The sequence below is a fragment of the Denticeps clupeoides genome, chromosome 13 (assembly GCF_900700375.1).
Source record: "Denticeps clupeoides chromosome 13, fDenClu1.1, whole genome shotgun sequence".
Lineage (NCBI taxonomy): Eukaryota > Metazoa > Chordata > Actinopteri > Clupeiformes > Denticipitidae > Denticeps > Denticeps clupeoides.
In genome coordinates this window covers 16,043,791-16,059,354 of record NC_041719.1, presented here as the reverse complement: position 1 = coordinate 16,059,354, position 15,564 = coordinate 16,043,791, and the positions used below count along the sequence as shown (strand labels likewise).

General features: G+C 44.3%; 2 protein-coding genes across 4 annotated transcripts; one reads left to right on the top strand and one right to left on the bottom strand.

Moving 5' to 3' along the window:
* Positions 1-377: 377 nt before the first annotated feature.
* Positions 378-7,625, bottom strand: mpnd (MPN domain containing). 2 transcript variants are annotated; one of them, XM_029000442.1, is made up of 14 exons: positions 7,421-7,625; positions 7,219-7,326; positions 6,548-6,753; positions 5,637-5,858; positions 4,580-4,691; positions 4,194-4,275; positions 3,762-3,858; positions 3,608-3,680; positions 3,457-3,533; positions 2,824-2,992; positions 2,537-2,607; positions 1,623-1,712; positions 1,191-1,283; positions 378-767 (listed from the first exon to the last, which is right to left on the bottom strand). In XM_029000442.1, exons 2-14 carry the CDS (start codon positions 7,220-7,222, stop codon positions 681-683), a joined length of 1,383 nt encoding a protein of 460 aa, XP_028856275.1. In that variant the 5' UTR covers positions 7,223-7,326; positions 7,421-7,625; the 3' UTR covers positions 378-680. The 2 variants fall into 2 exon arrangements, with proteins under 2 accessions (XP_028856275.1, XP_028856274.1); XM_029000441.1 differs by lacking the exon at positions 7,421-7,625 and having other exon boundaries at positions 7,219-7,413.
* Positions 7,626-8,775: 1,150 nt separating this feature from the next.
* Positions 8,776-14,954, top strand: stap2b (signal transducing adaptor family member 2b). Of its 2 annotated transcripts, none has more exons than XM_029000880.1 (13): positions 8,776-9,098; positions 10,531-10,602; positions 11,188-11,307; positions 11,410-11,466; positions 11,613-11,785; positions 11,897-12,064; positions 12,142-12,211; positions 12,347-12,449; positions 12,921-13,001; positions 13,081-13,140; positions 13,256-13,319; positions 13,662-13,781; positions 14,173-14,954. In XM_029000880.1, exons 1-12 carry the CDS (start codon positions 9,012-9,014, stop codon positions 13,732-13,734), a joined length of 1,128 nt encoding a protein of 375 aa, XP_028856713.1. In that variant the 5' UTR covers positions 8,776-9,011; the 3' UTR covers positions 13,735-13,781; positions 14,173-14,954. The 2 variants fall into 2 exon arrangements, with proteins under 2 accessions (XP_028856713.1, XP_028856712.1); XM_029000879.1 differs by having other exon boundaries at positions 8,780-9,098; positions 13,256-13,324.
* The last annotated feature ends 610 nt before the right edge of the window (positions 14,955-15,564 follow it).

The window sequence follows — 15,564 nt, the reverse complement described above, 5'->3', positions numbered from 1 at the left end:
ATAAAAAAAAATATGATAGATGTTAATAGAATAATTTTTTTTTTTTATCCTTTTACCAGTTCTCTGCGATTCATCATTCTACCTGCTATTCTGTACACATTGGCCCCTACAGAAACAGAACACCAGGATTCCACCCAAATTTCGAGTTCTACTGCTGCCTACAGTTGTGTACAAACAGATAGTGAAGAGACGAGTGGACGGTCCTGTGTCATCATGGTTTGATGACCGGAGAACGTATCAAGAAGGCTGATAACATGAGAAACTACAAGCAATTTTCCCTCTTTGTAGGTTCAGTGGTATTTCTATACAACCAGTGACAGATGTGCTTCCAGGCTATCTTGGAGTTCTCTAACCAGTAAAGAGAAGAACAGCAGACCTGTGTTGTTCCAGTGTATATTTAGGCTTAAGGTTTTTCAGCAGTTTAAAGGCATTGATTCCATTTTAGACTTTCACATATGGCACAGGCAAAACAAGGAATGCAAAGAAACCAGTGTACAGAACGTGTCACAAGACACCCAGACCTTTCTACTAACAACGGGTGGGGGGAAAAAAGACGAAAGTGTAGAAATTCTACCTAGAATACGGGCCTAAAGGCTTAATACATAGAGGAGGTGCACCTAGGATCCCTACGTCATTTGTGGGACTGAGGGGCTGGACCATGTCTCACTTCCCACACCCTATTAGTGTGTGCTGCTCAGCTGGTTGTAGACGTGCTCTAAGATCTGGGAGTAGGCCTGGTCCTTGGGAGCGTGGCCACTCAGAGAACCCTGCGGAAGACAATGTGAGAGTTTTAAAAAAAAATTTAAGGCCACCATGACTTGCAGCACGGATTTTGGCAGCAGCTTTGTGCTTCTCGCTGTGCATATATGACTCTACAGCTTTATTTCCCGTTAAAGCAAGTGAGATTATGCATCCAAATAACGTTAAACTTGCATTTCCCATGGGGGCCGCACCCACTAGCAACAATCTGAGAAGGGCACACAATCATGCCAATTAATGTCCATGGGCTGTGGACTACAGTAAATTAATCCCCATAACTATCACACCGAGTGATGTTATTTGGGGGGAAACAGCAGGACACAAATGATCCACGGGCACTCGTCTCTGGGTGTCACCTTTAATTCTCAAGAGCTCAAACCAGACTTGAAACAATTTAAACCAAAGTGGAAGTCAGTGGATTTTGGACTTACTTTAATTTTATCCAGGACAGTGGTATCAGGACTCCAGAACTGGTTGAACTGGACCAGGTCAGGTGCTCCCTTGTAAAATTCCACCAGCAGCATCTACAGACAACCACACTTCTTAGGAAGGGCACTGTGGGAAAAGCTCTGCTGCTTTCACCTTTTTTTTTGGTCTCCTTCCAAGGAGTGTCTGCTGTTGAAGCTTCCTTCACTTCTGACTGGGTGAGGGACAAAAAGCTTTTCCAGCTGCTAAAATAAAGCTTGCTTAGCTCTACAGCCAGATTGGAACTGTTGCTCAGAAGACCAGATGCTGTCAATTTCTTTTTTTTTTTTTTTTTATTTAAGACACCGACCGCGTATATTTCGTGATTCTTTACTTGAGGTAGAGATCACAAAAAGATGATAAAGCTGAAGAAGCAAAGAAACACACGCATGTTTTACCATTTCATTGAGGACGTCACTGGTTAGGAAGTTGTCTTGAACGTAGGTCACCTCCACAGCTACTGGGATGCCATAGTCATTAGGCCGTTGCTGCAGAAAGAGTGCAAGGGTGTCAGACATATTCTCTTAGCTGACAAACTTCTCCTTGACCTGACGGGAACTACACTATACACCACACTACAGACAACATTAGATTTATTGATGTGGGTCTGCCCTATTTAAAATGCAACACTCAAACAGTTCCTCTTCCGCACTGCATTCTCACAAGGGCCTATATAAAAACAGGCAGCACATTAGCCCATTTTAAATTGTAAGGGTACCCTATGCTAAAGGACGTCTGAGGGAGGATGAAGTCAAATGTGGCTACCGCACTTCATTTGCATTTTTGGTGTTTTCTCAGAATAAATTGAGCAGTTTTGTTTCTTTGGTAAGACACTAAGATGATAATGAAATTGACAGCAGACAGAAATATTGCCTGAATCACATTCCTCACTACCTTGCGGGCGGAAGTGAATAGATGTGTTGGGTGGTGACAATTTTATGTGAGATGCCAATGAAGTGAAGAATGTTAAGGCAGCTCAAAGCCCCGGACAATTCTAAAACCCCCGGCCAGGTGCAATTTCCGGGACTCAACAAGAGGACATCTGGTCACCCTAAAAGGGACGTGTCTTTTTCTTCGTGCTGGCCATTAATGATTAAAACCGCGACAGCCGTGTTGTCATGCATGGGAAATACTGCCACCAGCAGGTGTTGTAAAATGACTTATTTAACCAGAGTTGCTATGCTTAACAATTGGAAATGATATTGTATATAACACTGAATTTAATATATAATCATAAGCAAATTAGCGGTTGATAAAAGATGCCTCAGTCCCAACCTTAACATGGCACAACTGATGGGACAAAGGTGCTTACCTCAGGTGGAGGGACCACCCAGAAGGGTGTTATAGTTGATGCCACACCTTGGTTTCCATGGTAGTAGGGTCCTAGAAGAGTGAAGAATTTTGAGCAAAAAAATTTTTTTGAGACCAAGTCTCATGAACAACAGTAATTTAATATCCATTTCAGGGGTTATTAGGGAGTGAAAACTTTTTTTTATTTTAACTTTTTATGTGCTTTAAAAAGTGACATACTTGCCCATTTTTAAAAGAAAATACAAGGCTAACACCATTTATTAGTCAGGCGTCGCGTGCGAGTCTCACCACAGATGATGCCAAGGCAGGGCTGGAAGCCATTGTTACTGCCCTGTAGACGCAGTTGATGGTCCATCTGAGAGTCAATATCCTGAAGTGATGGGAGGGCGGGGCTTCGCGGATGGCTGTGGTACCATCCGACCAGGGACAGGCCTCTCATGAACAGGTTCTGACAAATCTGCACAATTCAGTCACGCGATCAAGTGAGATTGTGATTTTCTCACTCACCTTACAACAAGTAACATCCAAGCATCTGTTCCCCTTTCCTTATGTAACAAATCAGTACTAATTACAAAAATAGTCATTCTATCAATCCCAAATTGCTTTATGCAGGCGGACCTATTTATCACTGTAATAAAGTAAAAATTTGGTGTGGTTTCACAGACTCAGACCACACTACACACGATTTAGAACATAAATAATTTTTGAATCCCAGCTATTGAATTGCATGATTTTTTTTTTCATTTGCATATTGTAATGCAGCTAGCCAGTTCGGTCACTTGTCCGAAACGGGCCTGCAGGCCCACGCGAAGTAAGGGGCCGGGGAGAAAGAAGCGAGATAAACTGTCACATATATTATCCTCGGTTTGCTCCTGCAGGAGGAAAAGTCACATTCCATTCCACACATTTCATCCAACTCACATCTTCCTCAACAGCTGGTGCAGAGTCTCGGTCAGCCAGTCGTGTTCGGCAGGGGAACGCCCTCAAAACGGTCAGTACTAGAAGTGCAAAGGTCGCAGAACATGGTTGACAGTAGGATACCTGGGGCCCGTTTATACTCATTAACACTCACACTGCGTGTTAGTGTCCCATCGTCCTCCCAGATACCCCACCACCTCGCTCGTGGTCAGGTGACAGTGGAAATCCTGGAGAAAGACCAGAGGCATTTGCCACCCGCCCCTTCCCGTTCGAATATTTAAAACCACGGATGTATACGAGCTGGTTACCATGAGCAGCAGCACGTTGCTGGACACGGCGACGTTGAAGGGCTGGAACCTGTTGATGGCAGAGAAAGCCGACAGCTCCACTAGAGTGTGAGAGTCCCTGGGGAGACACAAGTGGGAGATAATTTCATGCTGCCAACAATATATTACTTATTAACTTTTCACCGTTAGTTTTATTACTGTTCATCTCAGTGAAATGATGCCAAGCATAACGGAACGGAAGGAACTGTGTATGAACGTTGAGCGTGATATGGAGACACTGAACTACCGAACTCAACTTCCAGAGTTTACAGAGTTGGAAGGTCAATGGCAGCAGAACACAACAGCGAACAGCAACAGCAACAGAGTTTCAGTGTGGGTTCTTCCATGACCCATACTGCCAAGAGGCATTGACCTGCACCCAGCATGCAGCGAGGAGACCATGTCATACTGCACCTTGCCGCGTCTCTGGTGCCCAGGTTACAGTATCTGACCGGAACTCTGTCTCTGTCTCCCCTCTTCTGGATTAGGCTGATATCTGGAATGGAGATTGTGGCATTTGTTGGCTCTAATTATGCACTGCTCTGCAAAAGTGGTGGTAGTGAATCTAATTAAAGGTGAGTTAAAGATCATCTGAAATTGCTCAGGAAAGTAAGAAAATGAGTAAATCACAAATATTAATGATTAAAAAGTGAATGTGTCAATAATTTAATTTAATTGTTTAATGAAAATAAGAAAATTCTGCAATAAAAGGTTTAGATAAATCAATATTTTACTTTTTTGTTTGGTTTTGTTAAGAAAATTGGTAGCAGCGATGTTTTCACATTCGAGCAGTCGCTCACCGTGTAGTTCAGGCTTGTTTTTTCGGCTCTTTTCCTCTATCGTTACAGCAGCCTTCCCATCTTCCTCATCCTCGTCTCCAAGTTCATCATCCTCTCCCTCACTGGCCAGACTCTGGAGCATACAGGAGAGATAAAATTAGCCCATATGTTCTGTCACCCACTCTTTTTCATTCATCTTAATTGGTCTTTAGAACAATTGGGAGTAACTTATGTTTTTAGGAAATCAAATCTTTGGTGATAAATGTTTTTTTTGTCAGTGTTTCCCAACCCTGGTCCTGGAGGAACATCTGCCAGGAAGTTTCTGTCCCAACCCACATATCTGCACGCCATTGTGCCTCTGAGCAAGACACTTAACCCTGAGTGTCTCCAGGGGGGGACTGTCCCTGTAACTACTGACTGTAAGTCGCTCTGGATAAGGGCGTCCGGTAAATGCCGTAAATGTAAATGAATGGGTTACAGCAGGTTTGACGTGGGACAGATTACATCAGTTTTTTTTTTTTGTTTAGCTAGTGTTCACCTTTTCAGTGTGGCAAAATATGTGACAAGTACAGCTTTTGTACTTCTAATATACAGAATTTATAAATTGTCTGTCCCTTACCACACACCCAAGGCCTGCAGGAAGCATGGTCATGATTTACATGTTGTAAAGTGAAGTGATTGTCACGTGTGATACACAGCACACGGTGCACACAGTGAAATTTGTCCTCTGCATTTAACCCATCACCCTGAGTGAACAGTGGGCAGCCATGACAGGCGCCCGGGGAGCAGTGTGTGGGGACGGTGCTTTGCTCAGTGGCACCTCAGTGGCACCTTGGCGGATCAGGATTCGAACCGGCAACCTTCTGATTACGGGGCCGCTTCCTTAACCGCTAGTCACCACTGCCACTGCTAGGCCACCACTGCCATTGTATTCTTATTCATGTGCTGAATCCGATGTTTTTAGAGCAGGTTAGCAGTAATCCACTATTATGTGATAGACGCGTTGTACCAGGACCTCACTTGTCTGGATCGGTATTACAGAGTTACAGTAAATGACTGAAGTTTCTCTTTTACTTACCATGTCTGCACTTGGTTGGTACTTGTGCAACCAGCTGGTCTTGTATTGCACTAGCTTTTGACCCCGATAGCGCACAGATGCCCATCCACAGCCAGATTTCTTCGCAGGGTTGACCAGACGCTTGCAGTGTGTGGCCCAGGCACTGGGTGAGTTGAAAATTTGTCCTGTTTCCACCCATCGAATCTTCCCATCACATAGCAGATCTCCCACAAACTTCTTACCCTGGACATGGAGGAAAGAAGAAAAATAAGAGCCTCTTTTAAAACTGGCCAAATTACATTGCTTATTAGGGTGGTACTACCACTGATGTAATTCTATAAATCGATACAGCAATACATTGTGATATTGTTTACAGGGACATCGAAAATCGATAATTTTATATACAAATTTAGCCCAAAATTAAGTTCTGAGTTATGTTCTTTTGGATGAATTATTAATATAATGTGCTCAACACAGATCGTACACAGCATCATGTATATCAGCTGTTTTTACATTTTTGGTGAACTGTACAATATCTCAATATATGTACAGTATCACAACAAGTCATGATATAATCGTATCGTGATACGTATGGTATCGTGAGATCCTTCCCAATACACAGCCCTATTATATATTATTTAAAAGGGCATTTTGTCTCTGAAAGTGAAATTTGGGTGATTGTGGTAGTTCAAGCACCACCTACTTCTATTGTGTCCCTGAGCAAGTGTCTTCAGGGGGACTGTCCCTGTAACTACTGATGGTAAGACACTCTGGATATGGGTGTCTGATGAATTCCAAGAATGTAAGTATGCTTCAACCCCACAGCTATGCCCATTTGTACTTGCAATGTCCACTTTTTAGTAACTTTACTGGTCCTTTCCTTCAAAATGAATTAACTTTGAAACATATAAAGCAGCAGGCCGCAGTTTTACCAGGTAGTGAATGGACAGCACGCCGTCCCCAGGCTCCACCAGCCCGTCCTTCAGAAGGACCCTCAGGGTTATGCCCCGCCGGGTGAGCAAAGAGCCGCGTCCCCCCGTCGAGACCCTCAGGTCGGCTTCCTCTCCTCCGCTCAGTTCCTCGTCTTCCTCATCCCCTCCTTCCTCCAGCACCAGTGGGGACAGGGGTGGTTCTGAACCTAACAGTGACACCACATCCGAGGGCAAACGTCAGCTCACAGGGGCGTTATAACGTCACTTGGCGTGCGTGCGTGCGTGCGTTATTACGCAGCGTTATTACACGTCGAGCGTCGACATTTTACGACGAAAACGTGTCGTTGTGCTCGACCCCGGGTCACGTGACCGTCTCGAATCAGTTCTGTCGCATCAATCATTTATAAGGCCGACGCATCGCGGCTTTAATCGTCTGGCGATACTCGGCACACGGCCCGTTATCGTGGAAAACGGGACTGGTTGTCTGGCGAATAAACGCGGGTTTAATTTTCTCTCCAGCGGCCGCCGCCGCTCGTGGAATATTGCGCGCTGGCTTTTGTTCACTTTGTCCGGGCAGCGGGGCCTGCTAATTCATCTCTCCGCGTCGCGGGTCGCTGCTTTATTTCTCTTTATTTCTGCTAAAGAAGCCTCGCGTTTTCCATGGTCCTCACCCATTTGGAGCTGTGCTCGTCGGAGGACGATTTTTTACTCCCCGGCTCGGCGCTCCGGACCAGACGCTCCCCGCTTAATCGGCGCACTTCGCCATGATAGCCAGCCGGCTATTATTCAAACAAGAAAAGCCACGAAATGAAGGCGTGTGTGTGTGTGTGTGTGTGTGTGTGTGTGTGTGTGTGTGTGTGTGTGTGTGCGGACCAGTTTCCTTGTTGTGCTGCTTTAATGTCAGCTCCCCTCCCCGCTCCTCTCCTCCCCCTCAGCGCGTCCCCGTCTTTCCTCCGGCGCGCCGCCGACAAACCACGCGGGACAATAGCGCGCCTTCACTTCACAGATCGCGGTCTGGGGGAGCCGCCCGCCGGGGGCTCTCTTCTCCGGCGGGCAGATCGCGGTCCGGGGGGCTCGCTGTGGGGGAGCCGCCCGCCGGGGGTTCGCTGTGGAGGAGCGGACCGAGGCCGGGAGAGGGCGGCGGAGAGATCCTTTGTGGAGGGAGGCAGGGCGACCGACCTGCTGGCCACATGTCACCAATCCGCCGCCCTCACGTTTATTTTTTACAGCATTTATCAGACGTCCTTATCCAGGGCGACTTACAATCAGTAGTTACAGGGACAGTCCCCCCCTGGAGACACTCAGGGTTTAAGGGTCTTGCTCAGGGACACAATGGTAGTGAGTGGGATTAGAACCTGGGTCTTCTGGTTCATTGGCGAGTGTGTTACCCGCTAGGCTACTACCAATATAAATGCAGGAAAAGGTTGTTTCGAACATTAAGAACGTGCAACTTTATGGTTATGTATACAAATGTTGTGTCTTGTACCCAACATCCAACACGACTAAGCCAGCAACAGTTTTTAAAGTTAAGCGAACAACGAAATGTGTCCTCTGCTTTTAAACACCACCTGAGTGGCACCTTGGCGGATCGGGATTCGAACCCACAGCCTTCTGATTACATGGCCGCTTCCTTAGCCGCTAGGCCACCACTGCCCCAGTTGGGTCAAGGTCAGATCAACATGCAGGGTCAACATTACAGTGCGATTTGTGGGATGAGAGAAGAAACAGAGGCTCAGGAATAAACAAAGGAAAATGGAGCAGGAGTCCGTACAGCCATCCCCTTTATGCAACAGCTTTTAAAGTGAAGTGATTGTCACACGTGATACACAGCACACAGTGCACACAGTGAAATTTGTCCTCTGCATTTAACCCATCACCTTGAGTGAGCAGTGGGCAGCCATGACAGGCGCCCGGGGAGCAGTGTGTGGGGACGGTGCTTTGCTCAGTGGCACCTCAGTGGTACCTTGGCAGATCGGGATTCGAACCAGCAACCTTCTGATTACGGGGCCGCTTCCTTAACCACCACCACTATATATAATGCAAGTCACAGTTTTAGTTTTGTCTTCTAAGTGCTAAAAACCATACAGTGTGGTTTATTGTCAAGTATCGTAGTTATATATAAGTGTTAAAATTCCTTCATCCACCCACTTGTAGCAAAAATAAGATGTGACATTATTATGAAATCGCATAATGAATGACAGAAAAAAGGCCGCAGCGATCGATCAGTAAATCAAAGTGGCATCAGAGACGCTCCCGACGCCGAGACGTGATTGGCCTGCTCGTTCACTGCACCGACCAATCACGGGGAAGGGGCGGGGACTACAACACCTGCGGCCGCAGACAGAGTGTGAAACCTGCCAGTCTTCTGTGACCGACGTGCGGCGCGGTACCAGCACCCTCGTCTCCCGTCTCTGTCTCCGTCTCCGTCTGCGGCGTAATAAGTCGCTCCCGAGGACTCGCGTAGATGGCGGCTCGACCTCGTCGACACAGAGCCCAGCTCCCAGCCTGTTATCACGAGGGCTACCTGGAGAAAAGAACCTTCAGAGATAAGGCGAGTCCTGTGCTGCCTCCTTAATAACAATATTAGTGACAGTGCGTGCATGGTTGAAATTGAGAACCTCAGTTGATGCATGTGAATATTCATTATTACCCTGCACCAATAATGCTATAGGCAACGTTTGCAAGTTGGTTGAAAAAGTATTCCAGGCTGAAGTTCCAGTTACTCTCCATTAACTCTGCAAATCTATTACAATCGAAGTTATTTGTGTTTGGTTTCTGTCGATGGGCATTTCTATGGCGGTTTTGTATTGTTTGGGTATTTATAGGAAGTATGAGTTGGTTTCAGGAGCTCGGATTTTAAGACTTTGATCCTTTTGAAGACTTTGAACTTCCGCTGCATTCGCTGGGTGCCAGGTAATCGGCACAATTGTGTGTAAATAGTGTGTCAGGTGAGTTTGAGTCACCCTGAGGGTTTCTGGGAAACAAAAACAAGGTTTTCCCCAAGATGTTGCGACCTGGCTGTGTAGGATATGCATGGCCTGAAACTATTCAAAAGCGACAGCCCATCCCCCTAGACAACTTGTTTTTCCATTGATTCTTTGCATTCCTCAAACCTGTTATGTCACTTGATTTTCATAATGTAGTCCAACACTTTTGAGAAGTTTTGACAAACTTAACTTATTACTTGCACTGTGTAATTTGTGTAGTTGCATAACTTTCACTTATTTGCAGTGAAGGATTGTGCGTAATGCATTATCAGCAACAGTCATTCACACAGTAATCTGTCATAAAGTATTTTACAGCTTTTCTGGCCAAAATGTCCATTTATGCCATTAACCCAGTAATAAACTGTGAGTGGAGCAGAGTGGCTATGGACTTTGCTTCCCTGTATGTTTCGGGACGTCATACAAATCTAACCAGTCTAACAGGTAAAAAAAAAAAAAGTTAGATGAAACAAGAAAATGCGTCTGTAAACCTATTTACAACTTTTACAACAAGCAAAAGTCTGAAGAGCGAAATATTTGCTAAACTCCTAATTAATCACAATTAAAATTGTGTGCTTGTGGTCAGGATGCAAAAATTCAGCCCAATTCTTTAGTCTCTTTCAGCAAATGTCAGGAAAGAGCATTATAGCACAACCCTTCTATAGTCATACCCTGATGAAGAGATTTTTCTTTTTTTTTTTTTTTTTTTGACAGGTTCCACATCCAATGATATCTTGACCCCTCAATAAAGGGGACTGGTTGTGGTCAAACCTTTAATATTAACAGTCTCAAAAAGAATTAGTCACTCTGTTATCTTAAGCAGAAAGACAAAAATATCATGTAGTTCAACCTCAGCATTAGGTACCTGAAACTTTTGCTCAATGCTGTGTGTAGGTGTGTGATGAGAAAAGAAGCTGACACTTATATAGTACTTCAGCATTTCGGCACTTGCGTGTCTACATTCTAATTTGCCTCACTGTAAACCTTTAATCACCATAGACTTCACGGAAGCTGTGGGCATGCCTGTGTGGAAACGCCCTGTTCTTCTTCAACACCAGCACGGAAAATGAGGTGAGCCACAGCAGGAAGTGATGTGACTGTCACACTGAGCACAGGGAATTCTTGGTCAGAGATGCAGTGAATTCTGGAGATAATAATAGGAATGGGACATTGGTGGTTGTGCATTTGTTTGTGTTAAAGATCCCCTATTCTGAAATTTCCTTTGCTTTTATATCGGTCTTATTAGTGGTCCCCTAATACTGTATATGAAGTTTTGAAATTCAGCCTTGGTGCAGAATTACAGCCACTTTTATCCAGGGCCACAATGAGGAGGAGAGAGGTGGGACGAGGAGGAGAGCGGCATATAGAAGTTGAGGGGGCATTCGCGAAAATTACATCAACACCATTCACAAACCACAATGTTTGGCGCAGACAGGAAGTCGTGTTGGCGTTCTTTTTCCAGAACGCTTAGAAGCCGTGATGGTCGGTAGAGATAATGTTTTAGGGGAGGGATGGAAAATTCTCTAGCCGCTGCAGGACCATAGGCAGGACAGTGAAATTCACAAAGTGAAATTTTTAGAATAAGGGACCTTTAAAATAGAATGTCAGTCCCGGTAAAATAAAGCATAAATAAATATTGTCTCCTGTTGTAAATAGTACATTGAAAAAATTGACCTGAGCAACCTGACCTCTGTGACCGATGACTGCAGCCGAGATCGAAACCTGGAAGCCGGCAGACTTAATCTCCACTTGAAGGAGGGCGATGTCAAGATCACAGTAAGAAGAGTTGTCTGGCTCTCTTCTAGATAACTCCGTTCTAGAGCCTGAAGCATATGTCAGCGATCTCCAACTCATCGCCTTCCTCCTTGCCCCCCACAGGTACCGAGCCTCGAGGCTCGTGAGTTGTGGAAAGGCTACATTCTCTCAGTGTGGCAGGTCAGTGGTCACATCCATTAGCGTTGCTGCTGATCTGCAGATCTGAAGCATGCATTTCATACCCACATTTTTGTGGCGAAATTGAATTTGCCTGCATCAGACCCTCACCTTCACCCAGTAAATCTCCGCCTCTGTCGGGCCCGCAGCTGTCCGTGCCCAGCTCACTGAACCTGCTCCCAGGCCAGATACACATGATGAGGGAAGTGGTGGAGAGTGAGAAGCAGAGGCGCAGGTCCGTCCCGACTTCTCCCCTCGCTAGTAACGTCCAGGCGGACGCCGAGTGTCCCTTCTACGTCGCTGTGTTATCAGACATGCCTGCGTAAGTTCTCATAGACTTCAGTTCAATGACGCTGCCATGCCAAGAAGCTCACTTGTCTGTCTGATTGTGCACCATTGCTAAGTGTGTGTGTGTGTGTGTGTGTGTGTGTAGATGCTTCCGTCGGGTGTCTCGGTCAGAGGCTGAGGTGCTGTTGGACAGATACCCTGAACATGGGAACATGCTGCTACGCCCAGGCAGAGATGGTGAATCTTTTGCTGTCACCACACGCCAAGACCTCAGCACGCATGCCAACCAATCAGATGTGAAGAGAGTGCTTCAGTCAGTACTGCAAAACAAATTTCTTGACTGTGACTTTATTTGTAGTTAAACCTGCTCTCCGTGGTCCGTCGTTACAGGCCGGTGTTCAGACATTACCGCGTGACGCGAAAGCATGAAGGTGGATTTGCCATTGATGTGGAGCACCCAGTGAGTAGATCCATTGAAAATAGAGTTTCTTTAAAAAAATACTACTTCAAATACTACAGACAAGTGTTCTTCTGAAACTTTGCAATGTCAGACTGAAGATTTTGTCATTTTTTCATTATGTCATCGTCTCTGCAGATTCTTTGCTCTTCACTCCATGATGTTATCAACTATCTGTTTGAGAAGACATCCGGAGCATTGAAGCCATTTATTATGGATGAAACGTATGAGAAGAAAATAAGTATGTAGATTGTTTAAAGCGAAGTGAACTGAAAGTGCTCTCATTGTACAATTGGTTTGATGATTCATAGACTTTAATAAGTGCTTTGAAGTCACTATTAGGGAAATTTTCTCATACTGGTTTACCAGGATCTGGTCTAAAAATACTATTAATCAGTATTTTGAATCTGATGCGGGCGTCTCCAGGAAGTGGAGGGAGCAGAGCAATGGGGTGGTGTTGGAGAATATAGCAGAAACACAGTGTTGTAAAGTAAATATGAGGGTTGATAAAAAAAATCTTAAATCTTAAAAAGGAAAAATGTAAAGACAAATGTAAGTCCATTTAGAAAGGGTGGTGGCTGCTAGTCGCAGTGGACCACTGGGTCCTGGATATGACGGAGTGGGTTCGACATTAATAAAATACGCAATTGTATTTTATTTCAATTTATTTCATTTTTGAAATAGTTCAATTTATTTCATTTATTTTTTGCAGCCTATGTTCACGAAAATGAAGAGAGTGGTGAGCAGAGTGTCCAGTCTGTTGTAACCATGCCTAGGGTTCCACCCAAACCAGGTACACAAAATGAATTCTGGTTGCTTGACTCTGTAATGATTAGAACACTGACCAAATAGAGACATGATGTGTCCCACAGAGCAAAAGCAGCGGCTGCAGTGTGAAACCGAGAACATGAACTTCTACCTGAATGAACCACGTGAGTTTCTTTCTTTCCTTTGTCTCGCTTACGTCAACCTGCCTTACGTCAAAGCTACTCTTATGAACCGTTCACAGAAGGTAGATATGCATTCTAAATATAAGTTTTCTATCAGGTGCAAGTGTTTCTGACGAAGACCAGGAAGTAGCAGTCATGAAACCTCCAAGTCCTCAGGCAAGGTCAGGTACGAACACGCCTCTCTGATGTCAACAGTCACGCCCTGGCACTCCACCGCCTTGCACTGTTAAAGCAGGAGATCTCCTGTTCGTTTTCACGTCTCCTGATGGCACTGCGTTCAGATGTCCAAAAGGAAAATTAAAAAACGAAACAAGGGGAAATCTGATAATAATAAAGTTTATTATGCTTTCCTCATTATTCCGACTGAATGTTATTAGTCCACATTCATCATGATGAAATTTAGTGTTATATATATCCAGATACATAATCAGACAAAAGGCTGTGTTTTCATTACTTTGCTGATAAACTCTGAATCCAGCAGTTTGTGTGCATGTGTGATGTAGGACCAGAAAAGAAAGCTCTGATGCCCCCTGCAGTGGGCATACTCGCCGCATCCCGTATTTGTGCCACCCCTGAGACCCAGGACAAGAGGAGTTCGATGGTGGCAGACTCCTCGTTCAAAGGTAAACTATATCATTACTGTACTGTATCGTTAATTTGGTGTTACAGAAGAAATATTTTGCCAATGGATGTTAGTGGGTAACATACTCACCTATGAACCAGAAGACCCAGGTTCGAACCCCACTTACTACCATTGTGTCCCTGAGCAAGACACTTAACCCTGAGTGTCCCCAGGGGGTACTGTCCCTGTAACTACCGATTGTAAGTCACTCTGGATAAATGCATCTGATAAATGCTGTAAAAGTAAAAATCTCCCCAAATCATTGCACGTGTCCTCTAGCTGTGTTAGACATTTGCTCTCTTGAGTGCTTTTTTTATTTTGAGTATCTCCGAAATGTACTGCACATTTACACATGATCTGAGAAGTTGTCTGTATTTATTTTTTATTTTCAGAGGAGCTAGCTCGGAGACTGAAGATACGGGCAAATCAACAATGACCTCTTGTGGGATGTTTTAAATCCTGAAAGTTGTTGAAAGGCCACCCGCAAAACCTGGCAGATGGATGACCACAGGGGACAGGATCTCTGCAGAACACTGAGGAACACCGACTGGGTGTGTGTTCTTGTCTGGCTCAGCTGGCTGAGTCAGGTGGATGTGTGGAGAAGATCAAAATCCAATAAGACATTTAAACATCTGTTGATCAGCATCAGATTACCTTCTTTTAAACAGTATTTTTTTAATGTTGGTCTTGGTCCTTTTGATGTAAGTCACTTGTGAAAATTGTATTAATTTATGTTTGAACCAGCAACAGCCCTGTTTCATTCTACAGCTTTACTTCCTAGTGCAAGGAAAACATCACAGCATAGTTTCAGGATATGCTTAATACATTGCATGTTACTTTCTGGACTTTCAGACTCTTTGTTATAATTTATTATACTCTCCAGTTATGCTCTTTCTCTGGTGTTGATGTCACATATATAATGTAGCAATTTCAGTCTCATGGTAGCTGTTAACTGGCATGAAGAGAGCGACTGTGCTGGAACTTCAGATTAGCTCAGTTAATTTAAATGGCAGAAGTCACAGACACAGAAATCACAGCTCCCATATACACCGTGAGACACAAATATGCCCTCCAAATATAAAAAATTGCTCTGTTTTTAATTCCTTTTTTATTGTATGTACTAGGTACAGTAAACTACATGTGATAAATGCCTTCAATAAAACAGTTGAACAACTTGCCAGCAGAGGCAAATTACTCAACTCAAAACCATCATGATCTTTGCATCATTGTGATTAGCTTATAATTATTTATAATGGCAGATCTTGATTGTCTTCATTATTGTCTGTTTTTCGAGGGGACATTTATTGTGGTATGTTTAGAGGATGTATGGCTATAGAGCAAATTACCTATGTCCTATTATTACACACACACACACACACTTGATTAGATAATTCATCGTTGTCAATTATTTTCATGATTGCATGGATTTGGAAAGCTCCCAGACCTATTTTTAACATCTTGTCATGAAGCTCTATAGTCATCTTAGCTGGAGTTAGAGCTGGTGCTCACTTCTAGTTGTACAAATTACGTGGCATTAGTTGAGCTAACTGGACTGTGTTAATTAGTGAGGTTATACAGTTAAAGACACTGAGAGCCACTGTCTCTCTCTCTCTCTCTCTCTCTCTCTCTCTGTGTGTGTGTGTGTGTGTGGGAGGGTCTGAGTCAGCTGTCTCCGTGCTGGAGTTTAATGTTTTATTGATCCCAGAAACCAATAAGTCAATGAAAAGCCTGTAGATCAGCATGTAAATGTCACATTATCTTGTCATTTGAACAGTGTCTGCACG

Bases quoted from the DNA above. Each gene is read 5' to 3' on its own strand.
- mpnd (XM_029000442.1), bottom strand. The intron at 3,534-3,607 runs GTGAGTGTTAAT...TTGCACTTCTAG, and splicing joins ATGGGACACTAACACGCAGT to TACTGACCGTTTTGAGGGCG. The intron at 1,713-2,536 runs GTAAGCACCTTT...CTCTTTCTGCAG, and splicing joins GGGTGGTCCCTCCACCTGAG to CAACGGCCTAATGACTATGG.
- stap2b (XM_029000879.1), top strand. From the start codon at position 9,012: ATGGCGGCTCGACCTCGTCGACACAGAGCCCAGCTCCCAGCCTGTTAT. The intron at 10,603-11,187 runs GTGAGCCACAGC...TGTTGTAAATAG, and splicing joins ACACCAGCACGGAAAATGAG to TACATTGAAAAAATTGACCT. The intron at 13,325-13,661 runs GTACGAACACGC...TGTGTGATGTAG, and splicing joins AAGTCCTCAGGCAAGGTCAG to GACCAGAAAAGAAAGCTCTG.